This window comes from Salvelinus namaycush, chromosome 16, assembly GCF_016432855.1.
Source record: "Salvelinus namaycush isolate Seneca chromosome 16, SaNama_1.0, whole genome shotgun sequence".
Classification (NCBI taxonomy): domain Eukaryota; kingdom Metazoa; phylum Chordata; class Actinopteri; order Salmoniformes; family Salmonidae; genus Salvelinus; species Salvelinus namaycush.
The window spans coordinates 3,933,940-3,955,585 of record NC_052322.1 but is presented as its reverse complement, the minus strand read 5'-3'; the positions used below and the strand labels follow the sequence as shown (position 1 = coordinate 3,955,585).

Here is a 21,646-nt window from a genome sequence, read left to right as displayed (position 1 = left end):
CACTGCCAACTGTTGGACCTTATATAGACAGGTGTGTGCCTTTCCAAATCATGTCCAATCAATTGAATTTACCACAGGTGGACTCCAATTAAGTTGTAGAAACATCTCAAGGATGATCAATGGAAACAGGATGCAGCTGTGCTCAATTTTGAGTCTCATAGCAAAGGGTCTGAAAACGTATGTAAATAAGGTATTTATGTATTTTATTTTTAATACTTTTGCAAAAATGTCAAAAAACCTGTTTGCTTTGTCATTACGGGGTATTGTGTGTAGATTCAAATTCTACTTCCTTCATTTTAGAATAAGGCTGTATTCGAACAAAATGTGGAAAAAGTGAAGGGGTCTGAATACTTTCCGAATGCACTGTAAGTTCTAGAACTGATGTAAAACACATTTGACAACGGTTGAGACAATGAATAGATATTTCTGATGAATTTGTCTGCGCTATTTTTTTTACACAACCATTCATTGTGGGGGAGGGGGGGGGGAGAGACAGACAGACAGACAGACAGACAGACAGACAGACAGACAGACAGACAGACAGACAGACAGACAGACAGACAGACAGACAGACAGACAGACAGACAGACAGACAGACAGACAGACAGACAGACAGACAGACAGACAGACAGACAGACGAATAGGAATCAAAATGGAGCTGAAAACTAGACTACCTTAAGGTAACACTGGTAGGTGTTCCAGATCCAGGCGCCATCTTGGTTGAACTTCTTCATCATGGCCATGGTGACGAGCGAGAGGGCGGGGTTCATGTATGTATACTCTGCGTCGACCAGAACTCGTACTTTGTTGGCACTGGTCTGAGAATGAAACACATACAGTAATGGCACTTTGGTTACACTTTACCTAAAGTCATTCTTATGTCTATAGTGTGTAGGCCAGGGCTTTCCAACCCTGTTCCTGGAGAGCTACCGTCCTGTAGGTTTTCAATCCAACCTCAGTTGTAATTAACCTGATTCAGTTGTTCAACCAGCTAATTATTATAATCAGGTATGCTAGATTAGGGTTGGAGTGAAAACCTACAGGACGGTAGCTCTCCAGGAACAGGGTTGGAGACCATGACCATGTAATTACAAAGCAGATAGTATGTTAGTACATGTGAATACAATGTTGTAACTACAGCTATTAATGAGTAGTTACATACATGTAACTGCCCAAATAAAGGAAACACCAACATAAAGTGTCTTAATAGGGTGTTGTGCCACCATGAGCCAGAGAAGCTTCAATGCAACGTGTATTAGATTCTACAAGTGTCTGGAACTCTATTGGATGCGACACCATTCTTCCATGAGAAATTCTATAATTTGGTGTTTTGTTGATGGTGGTGGAAAACACTGTCTAAGGCTCCGCTCCAGAATAAGTGTTCAAATTGGGTTGAGATCTGATAACTGAGAGGGCCATGGCATATGGTTTACATTATTTTCATGCTTATCAAACATTCAGTGGCCCCATCTACTCAAGTGTTTTTTTTTTTGGCAGTTACAGTTGAAGTCGGAAGTTTACATAGACCTTAGCCAAATACATTTAATCTCAGTTTTTCACAATTCCTGTCATTTAATCCTAGTAAAAATTCCCTGTCTTAGGTCAGTTAGGATCACCACTCTATTTTAAGAATGTGAAATGTCAGAATAATAGTGGAGAGAAGGATTTATTTCAGCTTTGATTTCTTTCATCACATTCCCAGTGGGTCAGAAGTTTACATACACTCAATTAGTATTTGGTAGCATTGCCTTTAAATTGTTTACCTTGGGTCAAACGTTTTGGGTAGCCTTCCATAAGCTTCCCACAACAAGTTGGGTGTTTGTAGGCCTCCTTGCTCGCACACGCTTTTTCAGTTCTGCCCACACATTTTCTATGGAATTGAGGTCAGGGCTTTGTGATGGCCACTCCAATACCTTGACTTTGTTGTCCTTAGGCCATTTTGCCACAACTTTGGAAGTATGCTTGGGGTCATTGTCCATTTGGAAGACCCATTTGCGACCAAGCTTTAACTTCCTGACTGATGTCTTGAAATGTTGCTTCAATATATCCAAATAATTTTCCTTCTCATGATGTGAAGTGCACCAGTCCCTCCTGCAGCAAAGCACCCCCACAACACAATGCTGCCACCCCTTTGCTTCACTTTGGGATGGTGTTCTTCGGCTTGCAAGCATCCCCTTTTTTCCTGCAAACATGGCAATGGTCACTATGGCCAAACAGTTATATTTCTGTTTCATCAGACCAGAAGACATTTCTCCAAAAAGTACGATCTTTGTCCCTGTGTGCAGTTGCAAACCGTAGACTGACTTTTTTTATGGCGGTTTTGGAGCAGTGGCTTCTTCCTTGCTGAGCAGTCTTTCAGGTTATGTCGATATAGGACTCGTTTTACTGTGGATATAGAGACTTTTGTACCTGTTTCCTCCAGCATCTTCACAAGGTCCTTTGCTGTTGTTCTGGGATTGATTTGCACTTTTCACATCAAAGTACATTCATCTCTAGGAGACAGAACGCGTCTCCTTCCTGAGCAGTATGACGGCTTTGTGGTCCAATGGTGTTTATACTTGCGTACTATTGTTTGTACAGATGAACGTGGTACCTTCAGGCGTTTGGAAATTGCTCCCAAGGATGAACCAGACTTGTGGAGGTCTACAATTTTTTTTCTGAGGTCTTGGCTGATTTCTTTTGATTTTTCCATGATGTCAAGCAAAGAGGCACTGAGTTTGAAGGTAGGCGTTGAAATACATTGTAACGTCCTGACCAGTGTTCTTATGTGTTTTGCTTGTTTAGTGTTGGTCAGGACGTGAGCTGGGTGGGAATTCTATGTTGTGTGTCTAGTTTGTCTGTTTCTGTGTCCAGCCTAATATGGTTCTCAATCAGAGGCAGCTGTCAATCGTTGTCCCTGATTGAGAATCATATATAGGTGGCTTGTTTTGTGTTGGGGATTGTGGGTGGTTGTTTCCTGTCTCTGTGTTTGTGTTCTGCACCAGATAGGACTGTCTCGGTTTTCACGTTTGTTGTTTTGTATTGTTGTAAGTGTTCACAGTTCGTTAAATTAAACATGTTGAACACTAACTGCGCTGCATTTTGGTCCTCTCCTTCATCCCAGGAAGAAAGCCGTTACATACATACACAGGTACACTTCCAATTGACTCAAATTATGTCAATAAGCCTATCAGAAGCTTATAAAGCCATGACATCATTTTATGGAATTTCCCAAGCTGTTTAAAGGCACAGTCAACTTAGTGTATGTACACTTCTGACCCACTGGAATTGTGATACAGTGAATTCTAAGTGAAATAATCTGTCTGCAAACGATTGTTGGAAAAATGACTTTTGTCATGCACAAAGTAGATGTCCTAAATGACTTTCCAAAACTATAGTTTGTCAACAAGTAATTTGTGGAGTGGTTGAAAAACGAGTTTTAATGACTCCAACCTAAGTGTATGTTAAGCTTCCGACTTCAACTGTATCTGTAGGTACAAGGGCTATTTCAGGTAAAGTTTTACCGACTCTTTTACATCTAACTTCATGACAGGAATATCATTGCATGTGGAAAACAAGATATATTACGGGGCACATGGAGCATTGAAGCAAGAAATATAATTTAATGTGGAAAAGAAGATACACGACAGGACACATGGGCCATCTAAGTATAAATTGTATAAATAAATGTATGTGGACAATACCAGTGGAGGCTGCTATATTTGCATAAGCAAATAACAGGTGCCAATATTTCAGAATTTATGAAAATAAAATGTTTTCTCTCCATACCTCGCCCACTTTGTTGAGCCTCTGAAGGCCGCACAGGAAATGTGTGTTCTCGCTCTCCTGTAAACCGGGGAAGCTGATTGGCTGTGAGAAACAGGACCAGACAGTGGATCAGTCATCACTCTAGACTAGGTATTCCCAAACTAGGGGGATACACACAATGCAGTCGGGGGTACGCCAAATAAAAATGTGATACACATCATAAAAATACATTTATAAATCTACTTTTTTTCATATTTTCAAACAGTCCATTTAGTAAGGCCCACGTCCATAGAGACACATACCAGCTCCACTGGTAGTACTGCTACTACCAGCAGTACTACACCTGCACCTGTCGACGACACAAGTTGTTCTGCTTCCATAAGCACATCCAATGCTAGCATCAGTAATTCTACATTTGTTGTTAGCCCAACTAGCATGAACACTGACAGTTATGAATCTGTTGTAGCCGAAGAGCTACTGCCCCTGTACCCGGGAAAGCACCGAATAACAGACAGGGACGTTGGACCATCGAAGAGGCACAAATATGATGAGAACTACATTCATTTGGGGTTCACTTGTACTGGGAGTAGTACCTTTCCTCAGCCACAGTGTGTTAAATTTGCAAAAGTACTATCTCACAACTCAATGAAACCTTCACTCTTGCGCAGACATTTAGAAACAAAACATGCCAATTTGAAAAATAAGCCACAGGAGTGTTAGGAGTGAGAATTAAGATGACTTTTGAGTAGTAGCACATGTATAAAAGCAACAGATACCATTAATAAGAAGGGGCTAGAAGTGTCTTATTTGGTGAGCTACCTGAGTGGCTAGGTCAATAAGCCACAGGAGTGTTTGGAGTGATAATTAAGACGACTTTTGATGCTGGGGAAAAGGCCCAAAAAACTATACAGACAATGCCTTCATCAAACAACACAGTTTCACGACGCATCAGTGACATGGCTGGAGATGTATTGAAACAATTACTGCTTCGCATACAAGCCAGTGAATTATATGCGTTACAGCTGGATGAGTCAACAGACGTGGCAGGCCTGGCACAGCTCCTGGTATATATATCCGTTACGTTTATGGGGGGTCAATTAAGGAAGACATCCTCTTCTGCAAACCACTGGAAACCAGGACAACAGGAGAGGATATTTTTAAAGTACTGGACAGTTTTGTGACATCAAATGGACTTTGGTGATCAAGATGTGTTGGTATCTGTACTGATGGCGCAAAAGCCATGACAGGGAGACATAGTGGAGTGGTAACGCGTGCAAGCAGTTGCTCCCGATGCCACTTGGGTACACTGCAGCATCCACAGAGAGGCTCTTACTGCCAAGGGAATGCCTGACAGCTTGAAAGACGTTTTGGACACTACAGTGAAAATGGTTAACTTTTTTAAAACAAGGCCCCTTAACTCTCATGCATTTTCTGCACTATGCAATTATATGGGCAGTGACCATGTAACGCTTTTACAACATACAGAAGTGCGCTGGTTATCAAGGGGCAAAGCATTGACACATTTTTTAAATTGAGAGACAAGCTTAAAGTTTTCTTTACTGACCAAAATTTTCACTTGTCTGACCGCTTGCATGATGACGAGCTTCTAACACGACTAGCCTATCTGGGTGATGTTTTTTCTCGCCTGAATGATCTGATTCTAGGATTACAGGGACTCTCCGCAACTATATTCAATGTGCGGGACAAAATTGAGGCTATGATTAAGAAGTTGGAGCTCTTCTCTGTCTGCATTAACAAGGACAACACACAGGTCTTTCCATCTTTGTATGATTTTTTGTGTGCAAATGAACTCAAGCTTACGGACAATGTCAAATGTGATATAGCGAAGCACCTGAGTGAGTTGGGTGCGCAATTACGCAGGTACTTTCCCGAAATGGATGACACAAACAACTGGATTCGTTATCCCTTTCATGCCCTGCCTCCAGTCCACTGAACAAGAGAGCCTTATCGAAATTGCAACAAGCGGTTCTGTGAAAATCTAATCAGAAGCCACTACCAGATTTCTGGATCGGGCTGCACTCAGAGTATCCTACCTTGAGAATCTGTGGTATTACTTAAAGATTGCTGTACACCAGCGGAACCCATCCAACTTGAAGGAGCTGGAGCAGTTTTGCCTTGAAGAATGGGCAAAAATCCCAGTGGCTAGGAGTGCCAAGCTGATAGAGACATACCCCAAGAGACTTCCAGCTGTAATTGCTGCAAAAGTGGCTCTACAAAGTATTGACCTTAAGGGGGTGAATAGTTATAAAAGCTAAAGTTTTCTGTTTTTTTGTCTTATTTCTTGTTTGTTTCACAAGAAAAAATATTTTGCTTCTTCAAAGTGGTTGGCATGTTGTGTAAATCAAATGATACAACCCCCCCCAAAATACATTTTAATTCCAGGTTGTAAGGCAACAAAATAGGAAAAATGCCAAGGGGGGTGAATACTTTCGCAAGCCACTGTACTTATGTGAGAGTGGATTCTCGGCCCTCACTAGCATGAAAACTAAATACAGGCACAAGACTGTGTGAGGAAAATGATTGAAGACTGAGACTCTCTCCAATACAACCCAACATTGCATAGTTATGTGCATCCTTTCAAACACACCCTTCTCATTAACCTGTGGTGAGTTATTCACCAAATTAGGTTTTGTATGTAAGATGGTTAAATAAAGAGCAAAATTGTTGATTATTATTATATTATTATTTGTGCCCTGGTCCTAAAAGAGCTCTTTGTCACTTCCCGCGAGCCGGGTTGTGACAAAAACTCACACTTATTCTTATGTTTAATAAATGTATTGCATAGTGTGTGTGTGGCAGGCTTACAATGATGGCAAAAAACAACATTTGAGAGTGCGCTGACCCTGGTGTTTGAAGGGGTACAGGACTATGAAAAGTTTGGGAACCACTGCTCTAGACTTATAAATAGAGAGGCATCTGAACATCTCACAAAATGGCTCACCCACCTCTCCGTCCATGGCTCTGACTAGGAGGTCTAGGTCATACTGTTGTTCTGAGAGCAGGGTTGTTAGCTTCACCTAAGTACAAAGGGAAGTGTGTCAACAGAGATCTGGGCCCGCATTTATCAAGTGCCTCAGAGTCGGATTGCTGATTCAGGATCGGTTTTGCCTCTTAGATCATATTGAATTACATTATTATGGACAGGGAGGACCTGATCCTAGATCAGTGTCCACGTAACCGGCCCTTTATTGGAAGATATTGTTAATAAATAATAGAGAGATAGTTATACACAAGAGCTAGAGTGGTCACAGACCTGTTTGTGCGCTTACAATTTCAGTCCTTGTCAAGGTAAACATTGTGTGTCATGACAATGAGTCACAAGAAGTTGGTATGACAGCACAAACAGACTGGCACTCAGGATACACAGGAATGTAGTGTTTATTGCTTATAATATATATTTCATAAGGACAGGAAGACAGCAGGGTTGGGGTATATGGGGTATATTCCATTAAAAATTCAGTAAATTCAGGATGCAAACTGAAATTCCAATTCTCCTCAAGGATTTTCGATGATTAAAATGTGGAATTGGAATTTTACGTTACCTCCTGAATTCACTCTATTGAAATGGAATTGGCCGCAACCCTGCAGGACAGTACAATTAAAATAATTTAGTCTTCAAAGGTCTAATTAATACCATGATTACACACAATGGAGAAAGTTTGTTTCAATAGAAAGGCAATCACTTACATGAACTATGCTCCTCGCAGAGTAAAAGGGTTTTAGTCAAGTAGGTCATACACTTACACACAGCTCTGGACTGAGCAAGGCAGTGATCTTCAGCTGCATCATGGGATCTTTGCTCCATGCATTGCTATGGGACATGTCGACACATTCCAACATGGACGCCAGGTTGTCGTTGTACCGTCGCTCCCTGTTGACAATTGATATTTGACCACATCCATTCAGACTGAAAGTTATTCCATATGGTTTTATTATTAATATAATTTTGTTTTGCCCCTTTTCTCCCCAATTTCGTTATATCCAATTGGTAGTTACAGTCTTGTCTCAACGCTGCAACTCCCGTACGGACTCGGGAGAGGTGAAGGTCGAGAGCCATGCGTCCTCCGAAACACGACCCTCCCAAGCCGCACTGCTTCTTGACACACTGCTCGCTTAATCCGGAAGCCAACCGCACGAATGTGTCGGTGGAAACACTGTACAACTGGCGACCGTGTCAGCGTGCATGCGTCCAGCCTGCCACAAGGAGTCGCTAGAGCGCGATGGGACAAGGACATCCTGGCCAGCCAAACCCTCCCCTAATACGGACGATGCCAATTGTGCGCCACCTCATGGGTCTCCCGGTCGTGGCCGGCTGCGACACAGCCCGGGATCAAACCCAGGTCTGTAGTGATGCCTCAAACACTGCGATGCAGTGCCTTAGACCGCTGCGCTACTCGGGAGGCCCTTCAATATTTCTGAATGAAAACAAACATTGAAAAAAGTGAAATAGATCTTTATCATCAATTTATGTAAAGTGCTGCATGAAACCCATGTAATTGCACTACGTATGGTAGCCGAGCATTGTCAGCGTAAAACCTTTTTCACACCACTGAGCAAAACTGAACTGAGCCTGGTTACATATCTTTAACTTATTTTGTACATAATGTTGCTGCTACCATCTCTTATGACCAAAAATAACTTCTGATGTCCAGACCAGAGATAACTTACCACGAACTGGCAGAAGCTTTTTTCCGACGAGCCCAACGTGAACGACATACTACTTTCCCGGGAACAGGCCCAAATCCCCGTCATTTGCGTGAAGAGACAACGGAGAAAAAGAGGACGAAGGTCAGGCTGCCTTCTGAGAATTCGTAGGCGATCGAATAAACCTTCCATTCTTCTAGCTAACGTGCAATCATTGGAAAATAAAATCGACGACCGACAAGGAAGATTAAACTACCAACGGGACATTAACAACTTTAATATCTTATGCTTCACGGAGTCGTGGCTGAACGACGACATTATCAACATACAGCTGGCTGGTTATACGCTGTATCGGCAAGATAGAACAACGGCCTCTGGTAAGACAATGTAAACAACAGCTGATGCACAATATCTAAGGAAATCTCGAGGTTTTGCTCACCTGAGGTAGAGCATCTGTTCCTAGGCCGTCATTGTAAATAAAAATGTGTTCTTAACTGACTTGCCTAGTTAAATAAAGGTTAAATATATATTTTTTAAATAAATCTCATGATAAGCTGTAGACCACACTGTATACCTATAGAGTTTTCATCTGTATTTTTCGTAGCTGTCTACATACCACCACAGACCGATGCTGGCACTAAGACCGCACTCAATGAGCTGTTATTCCGCCAACTTTACTCCACACACAGAGACGTGTTCAAAGCTCTCCTCCACCCTCCATTTGGCAAATCTGATCATAATTCTATCCTCCTGATTCCTGCTTATAAGAAAAAATTCAAGCAGGAAGCATCAGTGACTCAGTCAATAAAAAAGTGGTCAGATGAAGAAGATGCTAAGCTACAGGACTGTTTTGCTAGCACAGACTGGAATATGTTCCGGGATTCTTCCTATGGCATTGAGGAGTACACCACATCAGTCATTGGCTTCATCAATAAGTGCATCGATGACGTCGTCCCCACAGTGACTGTACTTACATACCCCACCCAGAAGCCATGGATTACAGACAACATCTGCACTGAGCTAAAGGCAAGAGCTGCCGCTTTCAAGGAGCGGGACCCTACCCCGGAAGTTTATAAGTAATCCCGCTATGCCCTCCGCCGTACCATCAAACAGGCAAAGCATCAATACATGACTAAGATGGATTCGTACTACACCGGCTCCGACACTCGTCAGATGTGGCAGGGCTTGCAAACTATTACAGACTACAAAGGGAAGCACAGCCGCGAGCTGCCCAGTGACACGAGTCTACCAGATGAGCTAAATAACTTCTATGCTCACTTCGAGGCAAATAACACTGAAACATGTATGAAAGCACCAGCTGTTCCGGACGACTGTGTGATCACGCTCTTCCGCAGCTGAAGTGAGTAAGACCTTTAGACAGGTCAACATTCACAAGGCCGCAGGGCCAGACGGATTACCAGGACGTATACTGTGAGCATGCGCTGACGAACTGGCAACTGTCTTCACTCACATTTTCAACCTCTCCCTGTCCGAGTCTGTAATACCAACATGTTTTAAGCAGACCACCATAGTCCCTGTGCCCAAGAACACTAAGGTAACCTGCCTAAATGACTACCGACCCATAGCACTCACGTCTGTAACCATGAAGTGCTTTGAAAGGCAGGTCATGGCTCACATCAACACCATTATCCTAGAAACCATAGACCCACTCCAATTTGCATACCGCCCAAACAGATCCACAGATGATGCCATCTCTATTACACTTAACACTGCCCTTTCTCACCTGGACAAAAGGAACACCTATGTGAGAATGCTATTCATTGACTACAGCTCAGCGTTCAACACCATAGTGCCCTCAAAGCTCATCAATAAGCTAAGGACCCTGGGACTAAACCCCTCCCTCTGTAACTGGATCTTGGACTTCCTGACGGGCCGCCCCAAGGTGGTAAGGGTAGGTAACAACACATCCAAAACACACTGATCCTCAACACCCCTAAGGGGTGCGTGCTCAGTCCCCTGCTGTACTCCCTGTTCACTCATGACTGCATGGCCAGGCACGACTCCAACACCATCATTAAGTTTGATGACACAACTGTGGTAGGCCTGATCACCGACAATGATGAGACAGCCTACAGGGAGGAGGTCAGAGACTTGGCCGTGTGGTGCCAGGACAACAACCTCTCCCTCAACGTGATCAAGACAAAGGAGATGATTGTGGACTACAGAAAATGAAGGACCGAGCACGCCTCCATTCTCATCGACTAGGCTGTAGTGGAGCAGGTTGAGAGCTTCAAGTTCCTTGGTGTCCACATCACCAACAAACTAACATGGTCCTAGCACACCAAGATAATCGTGAAGAGGGCACGACAAAATCTATTCCCCCTCAGGAGACTGAAAAGATTTGGCATGGGTCCTCAGATCCTCAAACGATTCTACAGCTGCACCATCGAGAGCATCCTGACTGGTTGCATCACTGCCTGGTACGGCAACTGCTCAACCTCTGACCGCAAGGCACTACAGGGGGTAGTGCTTACGGCCCAGTACATCACTGGGGCCAAGCTTCCTGCCATCCAGGACCTCTATACCAGGCTGTGTCAGAGGAAGGCCCTAAAAATTATCAAAGACTCCAGCCACCCTAGTCATAGACTGTTCTCTCTGCTTCCGCACGGCAAGCGGTACCGGAGCGCCAAGTCTAGGTCCAAGAGGCTTCTATACAGGCTTCTATACAGCTTCTACCCCCAAGCCATAAGACTCCTGAACATCTAATCAAATGTTATTATCTATGCATAGTCACTTTACTAACTCTACCTACAATTACCTCGACTAACCGGTGACCGCGCACATTGACTCTGTACCGATACCCCCTGCATATAGTCTCGCTATTGTTATTTTACTGCTGCTCTTTATCTACTTGTAAACTTTATTTCTTATTCATATTTTTTTAACTGCATTGTTGGTTAGGGGATTGTAAGTAAGCATTTCACCTGTTGTATTCTGCGCTTGTGACTAATACAATTTGATTTGATCCACTATAGTTAAACTATCCAAGCCCAGAAGTGCAGTACAGTTTAGCACGCTAGTGTGGAAAGGGGTTTAACATAGAAATATGTTGTCTAACCCAGTGCTCTCTCCCAGGTCCTCTTCAATGGGCACAGCCAGCATGGGGCGGAGTCCCAGGGTGCTCATCTTCTCCATGGAATGGGTGATCTCGCCCTCACTCTCCCCGGCCACAAACTGAGCATATACAGAGGGCCGCATGAGCAGGGCAAACCCCCTTTTCCCGAGCAGAGTCCGCGCTACAGACATGAGCTGAGAGTGGGAGGAAGAGACAGAAAGAAAAAAAGAAAGAAAGAAAGAAGGGGAGAATGAGTGAGTCAAAATTATAGGAAAAGGGAGAGCGAGTGAGTGAGTCAGGTACAAATAAAGAGATCGTTTTGGCTAGAGGTAAAGAGAGGGGGATATAAAAATAAATAAGGAGTATGAGAGGCAGAGAAAGAGTGGGCTCTGATTGACAGGGAGGGGAAACCGAGACGGGCAAACATACTTGACTTTTATACATTGACAGACAGCGAGTGCAACAGTGTAAGCATTTGACTGTCTGCACTCACTCACTCACTGATTGAGTTCCAAATGGCACTCTATTCAATATATAATGCACAACATTTGACCAGAGCCCTATGAGCCGGTGTCAAAAGTAGTGACAGCCCTGTGAGCGCATGTCAAAAGTAGTGACACTCACTCATTCACCACTCACTCATTTCCCTCAATTCCTCGCTCTCTCACCCCTTCCCTGGTTCATACTGCTCATGTAGTGTATATCTCTTCCCTTCTCCCTCCCTCCCTCCCAGTATCTCACCTTCCCACAGTTGTTGACCAGCACTGGGACAGAGCAGAGTTGGAACACCCCTAATGCTCGGAGAAGCTCTCCAAAGCTCTTTACCCTGAAGGCGCTGGGGTCCTCAAAGGTCAACGCAGCGTGGAGGGCGTCCGCTGCAAACCCCTGTGACGGTGCCACTGCCAACCGCTCCCCTGTCCTTGGGGCCGCGGTACCCGCAGTACCCAACAGCCTCAGCGACAGGAAGTGATGCAATGATGGGCGAAGCAGTGGAGATGTCATCATCGCTGATGGAGGGCGTCTGGATGGACCCGACGTCTGTGTAGATGTGTGTATTTGTATGTGTGTATGTGAATAATGTGCCTGTTAATATGTGTGTGTGTGTGTGTGCGCGTGTCTGTGGTGTGTTTACTTTCCTTGCTTGCTTAGTTGTGTAGACTCACTTTGCCTTGACCGCTTGTTCAGCAGTCTGACAGGGTCACACATACATAAACAAGGGAAGATACCCTCAGCTGAGAACCTGCTGAAAGAGAGGAATGAGGGGTAGAGAAAATGTAAACACATAGAGAGAAAGAGAAATACAGTACAAGTAAACATTGACCATCAATACAGTTCAGCAATTCACAATTTTTATCCAATAGAGGCTGATAATGATATCCCTCCATACACGCATTACATTTACTTTCCACTTAAATTAAAACTTTGACAATTGTACATTATTATAAATCCATGCCTATTAAGTGAACTGTTACTTTCCCCAAATGAGAGTAAACTAAGCCACAAATATGAATTGCTCTGATAGAGATTAGTGGTGGGCACCAATATCGATAATGTTTGATATGGATATGAGCAAGGCATAATGAATAGTTTTATGTAAAAAGCAGTAATGAAGTCCAGTCTGGTGATACAGAAAATATTTGTCACCACAGATGGTTTGTTTACATAGCAGGTTAGGATAATTAACGTGGCAGGTTAGGTGAATAAACATGGCAGGTTAGGAGAATGAGGTTAAGGTAAGGAAACGGGTTTGGTGCATTATTTTTCAATGAAAAATGTGCATGAAAATGAGTCGTCTCTCGTTGAATGACAACAAAGCCTTTATTGAAGAATCGCTACTGTTGACCAATCACCGACGAAGGGGCGTAGACTTTGGCTCCGAATTTCGGCTTGCCTCCAGAAAAAAAATGATGAGTACCTGAACAGTCGAAAAAACCCTCACTGAAGTCCAAAACTAACAAAAACGTCACAAATTGTCGTCATAATATATGCACAAACTCTACTGAACTGTTTCGGCTAGGAAGCATGAGGACGCCTTTAGGATTAGCTACAATGCTACATTTGTCAACAGCTGTTGTCCTCGACGCGACCACTAGATAGAGCGGTAGCCCTACTCCATCTAGCCACAACGGTAGAAACGTAAACAAACCATCTGTGGCAACAAATCATCAGTATCATGACACCTTCATGCACAAAACCCTCTCACAGACCTTCTCACAGGCTCTCAACTTATTATACTTAATTGCCTGCTGATAGATCATCAAAGGATGTCTCTCTGTTTCTCTCCAAATGTGAAGTTGAGGCATTTTTTACATTCAGCAATACTAGGTCAAGGGAAATATTGTATTCTTTCTAAAAAATATATATCTACATATATTTCAGGATGTTGTGTTTCCCTGGAAATAATCAGAATGAATGTAAACATAAAAGTTTTGAAAACATAGCTTGTCTAAAAAAAGTGATCTCTTGGCACAACTTACCCCGGATATAGGGTAAGTTGAGTATGAGGACAGGGTAAGTTGAGCTGCCTTGGGGTAAGTGGGTGTTGGTGCTAGTAGGTAAAAGTTTAATTAATGGAATGGGGTGTGGTATATTGTATATCTTAAATGTATGTCTACATTGAGATATACAGGTAACCAAAATAATGGAAACACCAACATAAAGTGTCTTTGGACCACCACGAGCCACCAGAGCAGCTTCAATGCGCCTTGGCATAGATTCTACAAATGTCTGGAACACTATCAGAGAGAAATTCCATCATTTGGTGTTTTGTTGATTGTGGTGGAAAACACTGTCAAATCAAATCAAATTGTATTTGTCACATGCACAGAATACAACCGTACTGTGAAATGCTTACTTACAGGCCCTTAAAACTTCTTAAAGCATTGTTGGTTAAGAAAAAAATACATGTTAAGAAAAAAATTGAAAATAAAAGTAACAATTAATTAAACAGCAGCGGTAAAATAACAATAGCGAGGCTATATACAGGGGGTACCGGTACAGAGTCAATGTGCGGGGGCACCGATTAGTCGAGGTAATTGAGGTAATATGTACATGTAGGTAGAGTTAAAGTGACTATGCGTAGATAATAAACAGAGAGTAGCAGCAGCGTAAAAGAGGGTTCTGGGTAGCCTTTTGAATAGCTGTTCAGGAGTCTTATGGCTTGGGAGTAAAAGCAGAAGCCTCTTGGACCTAGACTTGGCGCTCCAGTACCACTTGCCTTGCGGAAGCAGAGAGAACAGTCTATGACTAGGCTGGCTGGAGTCTTTTTTTTTTTTTTTTTTTTTTCATTATGTAATTTTTTAATTTTTTTATCCTATTTTCTCCCCAATTTTCGTGGTATCCAATCGCTAGTAATTACTATCTTGTCTCATCGCTACAACTCCCGTACGGGCTCGGGAGAGACGAAGGTCGAAAGCCATGCGTCCTCCGAAGCACAACCCAACCAAGCCGCACTGCTTCTTAACACAGCGCGCCTCCAACCCGGAAGCCAGCCGCACCAATGTGTCGGAGGAAACACCGTGTACCTGGCCCCCTTGGTTAGCGCGCACTGCGCCCGGCCCGCCACAGGAGTCGCTGGAGCGCGATGAGACAAGGATATCCCTACCGGCCAAACCCTCCCTAACCCGGACGACGCTATGCCAATTGTGCGTCGCCCCACGGACCTCCCGGTCGCGGCCGGCTGCGACAGAGCCTGGGCGCGAACCCAGAGACTCTGGTGGCCCTAGACCACTGCGCCACCCGGGAGGCCCTCCTGGCTGGAGTCTTTGACAATTTTGAGGGCCTTCCTCTGACACCGCCTTGTATAGAGGTCCTGAAAGGCAGGAAGCTTGGCCCCAGTGATGTACTGGGCCATCGCACTACCCTCTGTAGCACCTTGCTGTCGGAGGCCGAGCAGTTGCCATACCAGGCAGAGATGCAACCAGTCAGGATGCTCTCGATGGTGCAGCTGTAGAACCTTTTGAAGATCTTTTCAGTCTCCTGGGGGAATAGTCTTTGTCGTGCCCTCTTCACGACTGTCTTATTGTGTTTGGACCATGTTAGTTTGTTGGTGATGTGGTCACCAAGGAACTTGATGCTCTCAACCTGCTCCACTACAGCCTTGTCGATGAGAATGGGGTCGTGCTCGGTTCTCCTTATCCTGTAGTCCACAATCATCTCCTTTGTCTTGATCACGTTGAGGGAGAGGTTGTTGTCCTCGCACCACACGGCCAGGTCTCTGACCTCCTCCCTGTAGGCTGTCACATCGTTGTTGGTGATCAGGCCTACTACTGTTGTGTCATCAGCAAACTTAATGATGGTGTTGGAGTCGTACCTGGCCATGCAGTCATGGGTGAACAGGGAGTACAGGAGGGGACTGAACAGGGAGTACAGGAGGGGACTGAACAGGGAGTACAGGAGGGGACTGAACAGGGAGTACAGGAGGGGACTGAGCAGGGAGTACAGGAGGGGACTGAACAGGGAGTACAGGAGGGGACTGAGCAGGGAGTACAGGAGGGGACTGAACAGGGAGTACAGGAGGGGACTGAACAGGGAGTACAGGAGGGAACTGAGCAGGGAGTACAGGAGGGGACTGAACAGGGAGTACAGGAGGGGACTGAGCACGCACCCCTGAGGGGCCCCGTGTTGAGGATCAGCGAGGCGGATGTGTTGTTACCTACCCTTACCACCTGGGGGCGTCCCGTCTGGAAGTCCAGGATCCAGTTGCAGAAGGAGGTGTTTAGTCCCAGTGTCCTTAGCTTAGTGATGAGCATTGAGGGCACTACGGTGTTGAACGCTGAGCTGTAGTCAATGAATAGCATTCTCACAAAGGTGCTCCTTTTGTCCAGGTGGGAAAGGGAAGTGTTGAGTGCAATAGAGATTGCATCATCTGTGGATCTGTTAGAGCAGTTTTCAAATTGGAGTGGGCCTAGGGTTTCTGGGATAATGTGGTTGATGTGAGCCATGACCTGTCTTTCCAAGCACTTCATGGCTACAGACGTGAGGGCAAGGGTTGGTAATCATTTAGGCAGGTTCCTTAGTGTTCTTGGGCACAGGGACTATGGTGGTCTGCTTGAAACATGTTGGTATTACAGACTCCGTCAGGGACAAGTTGAAAATGTCAGTGAAGACACTTGCCAGCTCGTCAGCGCATGCTCGGAGTACACGTCCTGGAAATCCGTCTGGCCTTGCGGCCTTGTGAATGTTGACCTGTTTAAAGGTCTTACTCACATCGGCTACGGAGAGCGTGATCACACAGTCGTCCGGAACAGCTGATGCGCTCATGCATTTTTCAGTGTTACTTGCCTCGAAGCGAGCATAGAAGTAATTTAGCTCGTCTGGTAGGCTTGTGTCACTGGGCAGCTCGCAGCTGTTGCTTCCCTTTGTAGTCTGTAATAGTTTGCAAGTCCTGCCATATCCGACGAGCATCGGAGCTGGTGTAGTACGCTTCAATCTTAGTCCTGTATTGATGCTTTGTCTGTTTGATGGCTTGTCGGTGGGCCTAGCAGGATTTCTTATAAGCTTCTGGGTTAAAGTCCCGCTCCTTGAAAGCGGCAGCTCTACCCTTTAGCTCAGTGCGGATGTTGTCTGTAATCCATGGCTTCTGGCTGGGGTATGTACGTACGGTCACTGTGGGGATGACGTCATCGATGCACTTACTGATGAAGCCAGTGACTGATGTGGTGTACTCCTCAATGCCATAGGAAGAATCCCGAACATAATCCAGTCTGTGCTAGCAAAACAGTCCTGTAACTTAGCATTTGCTTCGTCTGACCACTTTCTTATTTACCGAGTCACTGGTGCATCCTGCTTCAGTTTTTATTTGTAAACAGTGTGGAAGGACCACCAGGGAGCAGGCTGTGCCCACTGATTGTAGCCCAGGACAGCATGTGAGTACAGGGGATCAGATGCAGTTAATCACACCTGGCGGCACTAATCACCTATTCTCTTCCTCCTACATAAGATACGGGAGAACCAGTAGTAGGGGGAGCTCGTGGGGAAATGATGTGTTGATTCTCCAAACTGAGGACTTACTTGATAGACGAGAGACGAAAGGAACGGACTACCTCTTGGGAATGGCAAACACTGATTCTCTCCACCACCAGAAATGAACTCCACAAACGTATGGTTAAGATGGTGACACACTCTTGATGTATGTTATAGTTAAAAGTTACCTTGTTTTCCTTATTCCTTTAAAGAAGATGTGTGTTATCCTTTTGAGATCATCCTTGGTTGTGGGAGAAGAAAAGATACCTCCATAGAGAACTTTGTTCTATGTTCTGCTCCCGACTCGTTTATTCCACCTTTCCGCTTTACAGCAACAGACAAAAAATACTTGGTCCGCTCACAGCAGGAATCAGGAGGATAGAATTATGGTCAGATTTGCCAAATGGGGGGCGAGGGAGAGCTTTGTACAAGTCTCTGTGTGTGGAGTAAAGGTGGTCTAGAGTTTTTTTCCACTCTGGTTGCACATTTAACATGCTGGTAGAAATGAGGTAAAACGTTTCCCTGCATTAAAGTCCCCGAGACTGCCTCTGGATGAGCGTTTTTCTGTTTGCTTATGGCGGAATACCGCTCATTGAGTGCAGTCTTAGTGCCAGCATCGGTATGTGGTGGTATGCAGACAGCTACGAAAAATACAGATGAAAACTCTCTAGGTAGATATTGTGGTCTACAGCTTTTCATGACCTTAGGTGAGCAAAACCTTGAGACTTCCTTAGATATTGTGCACCAGCTGTTGTTTACAAAATACATAGACCACAGACCCTTATCTTACCAGAGGCCGCTTGTTCTATCCTGCCGAAAGGGCTTAAAACCCGCCATCTGTATGTTATTCATGTCGTCGTTCAGCCACGACTCGGTGAAACATAAGATATTACAGTTTGTAATGTCCCGTTGGTAGGATATACGTGCTGGTAGCTCTTCTATTTTATTATCCAATGATTGTACACTGCTCAAAAAAATAAAGGGAACACTTAAATAACACAATGTAACTCCAAGTCAATCACACTTCTGTGAAATCAAACTGTCCACTTAGGAAGCAACACTGATTGACAATAAATTTCACATGCTGTTGTGCAAATGGAATAGACAAAAGGTGGAAATTATAGGCAATTAGCAAGACACCCCCAATAAAGGAGTGATTCTGCAGGTGGTGACCACAGACCACTTCTCAGTTCCTATGCTTCCTGGCTGATGTTTTGGTCACTTTTGAATGCTGGCGGTGCTCTCACTCTAGTGGTAGCATGAGACGGAGTCTACAACGCACACAAGTGGCTCAGGTAGTGCAGCTCATCCAGGATGGCACATCAATGCGAGCTGTGGCAAGAAGGTTTGCTGTGTCTGTCAGCGTAGTGTCCAGAGCATGGAGGCGCTACCAGGAGACAGGCCAGTACATCAGGAGACGTGGAGGAGGCCGTAGGAGGGCAACAACCCAGCAGCAGGACCGCTACCTCCGCCTTTGAGCAGGAGGAGCACTGCCAGAGCCCTGCAAAATGACCTCCAGCAGGCCACAAATGTGCATGTGTCTGCTCAAACGGTCAGAAACAGACTCCATGAGGGTGGTATGAGGGCCCGACGTCCACAGGTGGGGGTTGTGCTTACAGCCCAACACCGTGCAGGACGTTTGGCATTTGCCAGAGAACACCAAGATTGGCAAATTCGCCATTGGCGCCCTGTGCTCTTCACAGATGAAAGCAGGTTCACACTGAGCACATGTGACAGACGTGACATGAGTCTGGAGTCTGGAGACGCCGTGGAGAACGTTCTGCTGCCTGCAACATCCTCCAGCATGACCGGTTTGGCGGTGGGTCAGTCATGGTGTGGGGTGGCATTTCTTTGTGGGGCCGCACAGCCCTCCATGTGCTCGCCAGAGGTAGCCTGACTACCATTAGGTACCGAGATGAGATCCTCAGAGCCCTTGTGAGACCATATGCTGACACATGCACATTTGTGGCCTGCTGGAGGTCATTTTGCAGGGCTCTGGCAGTGCTCCTCCAGGAGCAGGAACTCCCCTCAGACACTAGGCCCTCCATGGAATGAGTTTGACACCCCTGTTTTAGGGCGTCATATTGTAGCTTATAGAGACCCCAAATGATGTATAAAATAATCTTCTACTTTCGTTTAGATACAAACATCATGAAACCTATAACAAATGAATTGGACTTTGTGAAATCTGTTTTTTGGACCTAGGTTGCTTACCACTTTTTCCATGTGGTTTCTTCCTTCGCAGACTCCATGAAATGATGACCTCTTCCTAAATATTTGGTTTCATGATTCATTTTGTGTATGGTTTCCTAGAAACAAGGGGTGGCTCAACTAACCCTTTGGATCAACTTACCCCACTTTCCCCTACTCTGTGTGCCTCCATTCTCTCCCTGCTTATACCGTCCTCCCCTCCAGCCCTCTGCTGCAAATTCCCATGAACTCTATTTAAGTGATGCTGACTTACAAAGAAGTACTACTCAATGTATGACATGTTTGTGGTTTTTGTTGCATTATTTTGCTGATTCAGAGCAGTAAGATTGCACTTGAACATCAGGCGAGTAATGTCTAGCTAAGATAAAACCTGATGTCCATATACTGTACATAGTAGTGAGTGTTGAACTGCAAAAATACAATTTTATCGTTGTGGAGTAAACAACACGACACCATGTCCAGATGAAGGAGAAACTGTTTTTTAAAATTGTTAACAGTGTAACCTACATTCCTGCACTGTTTCTGTAGGGGAGACCGGGGACAGTTGTAACACATTTTGGAGTTGTTTATTAAAATTGTATTTATTCTAAAACCGTTTGATGTAGAGAGTTCTACATTTCACAAAGATAACTTACATTTATTTGCCTGCTAACTATTAGTATAGTTTAGACACCTGTGCTAAATGTGGAATTTTTACAATTCTGTCTTAATCCGAAAAAGTCCTGATGTTACAACTAACCGCAATAGCAGGGTTAATAGTAAAGTTATATGGGACAGTTGTAACACTTTAACGTAACAAAAGTGGTCATTCAGCAATGTTATGATTTGAAACTTATATTTGGATGAAAATACACTAAATTGACAAAAAACATTTGATCTTTTAGGCATGTCACTCAGTGGAAATATGCATATTTTGTATAACAGTAGTACTCAAACAAAATGTAAGAATGACATTTGTCTGAGGTATTATCTTAGTTGCACTGCCACAGTTGATTTAAAGAAGTGAAATTTGATATGTGAATGTCTATATACTATAAAATTTGTTTTTTTGTTATATAAAATGCAAATCAATATAAAAGATATATATAGGTGCCCATCGCTAATAAAGACCAAGACAGAAAAAGCAAAGGAAACCTTACCGTATGTCCAGAGTACACGGTCTGTCACCAGTCGATTGACAAATGTCATCTAGAGGGAGGTTCTATGGGGGTGGACACAGACGTGTTGTACCATTTATTGGGTAACTAGCTAGTTAATGAGTGGCTAACTTGAGTAAACATCAGGTTCACCTCGGAGAGCACAAATAATTGGTGTCAAGTCCAAGTTGGATCCAAAATGTAATTGTCAAGCCCTTTCAAATCAGTGTCAAGCCCATGTTGGATCCCAAAGTCATTGGCAAAACCTTACAAATCAATGGTTGTAGTAATGTCAAGCCCGCGTTGGATCCAAAGTATCATCGGCAATACCTTACAGATCAATGGTTGTAGTAGTTCCATCTGACAGACGAGTGAAAGATTTCAGAGCTTTTAATTCATTAAAACAAAACGGCACTAGTTTCTCTGCTGATGAGTAACCCCAATGAAATTGACATCCAAAAATCAACCCACATTTTTTTCTACTCACTGGTTTTCTATGAAGATAAATGCTTTTCACAAAGTGCATTGTTACTCCAGTTATTAACCAACAATGTAGCTCAAAGTTGCAATCTGTGATTGCTACATCAATTTTTGTACTTTTAAATTAATTATATTGTACACCCATTGATAAAATTGACAAGGTATAATTGACTCGACAACCAATATAAAAATCATTGACCTCGATTAACTTAAAACAGGAAATCATTCAAAATGTCAGACCATTTGTGTTGCTATACCACTTGTGGCAATATTTTGTTTTATTCATATTGTATAAGCCAGGTATTTTCTCCTCTCTGCTCATTTTGGACCAACTCGAGTTCAGGAAAAATTGGAAATAAACTCCGTC

At 44.0% G+C, this 21,646-nt stretch overlaps 1 protein-coding gene across 2 annotated transcripts in view; it reads right to left on the bottom strand.

Moving 5' to 3' along the window:
- The window catches only part of prodh2 (proline dehydrogenase 2), a 29,888-nt gene extending 8,984 nt beyond the window's left edge, over nt 1-20,904 (bottom strand). Inside the window, exons 1-7 of one of the 2 annotated variants that reach the window (XM_039010340.1) lie at nt 20,803-20,904; nt 12,230-12,728; nt 11,492-11,682; nt 7,513-7,639; nt 6,714-6,785; nt 3,769-3,849; nt 675-818 (exon numbers count right to left, since the gene is read on the bottom strand). In XM_039010340.1, the coding sequence (XP_038866268.1) occupies nt 675-818; nt 3,769-3,849; nt 6,714-6,785; nt 7,513-7,639; nt 11,492-11,682; nt 12,230-12,493 (879 nt within the window). In that variant the 5' untranslated portion in view covers nt 12,494-12,728; nt 20,803-20,904. Of the gene's footprint in view, nt 1-674; nt 819-3,768; nt 3,850-6,713; nt 6,786-7,512; nt 7,640-11,491; nt 11,683-12,229; nt 12,732-20,802 lie in introns of both variants that reach the window. The other variant, XM_039010341.1, reaches the window with a different exon arrangement.
- Nucleotides 20,905-21,646: the final 742 nt, after the last annotated feature.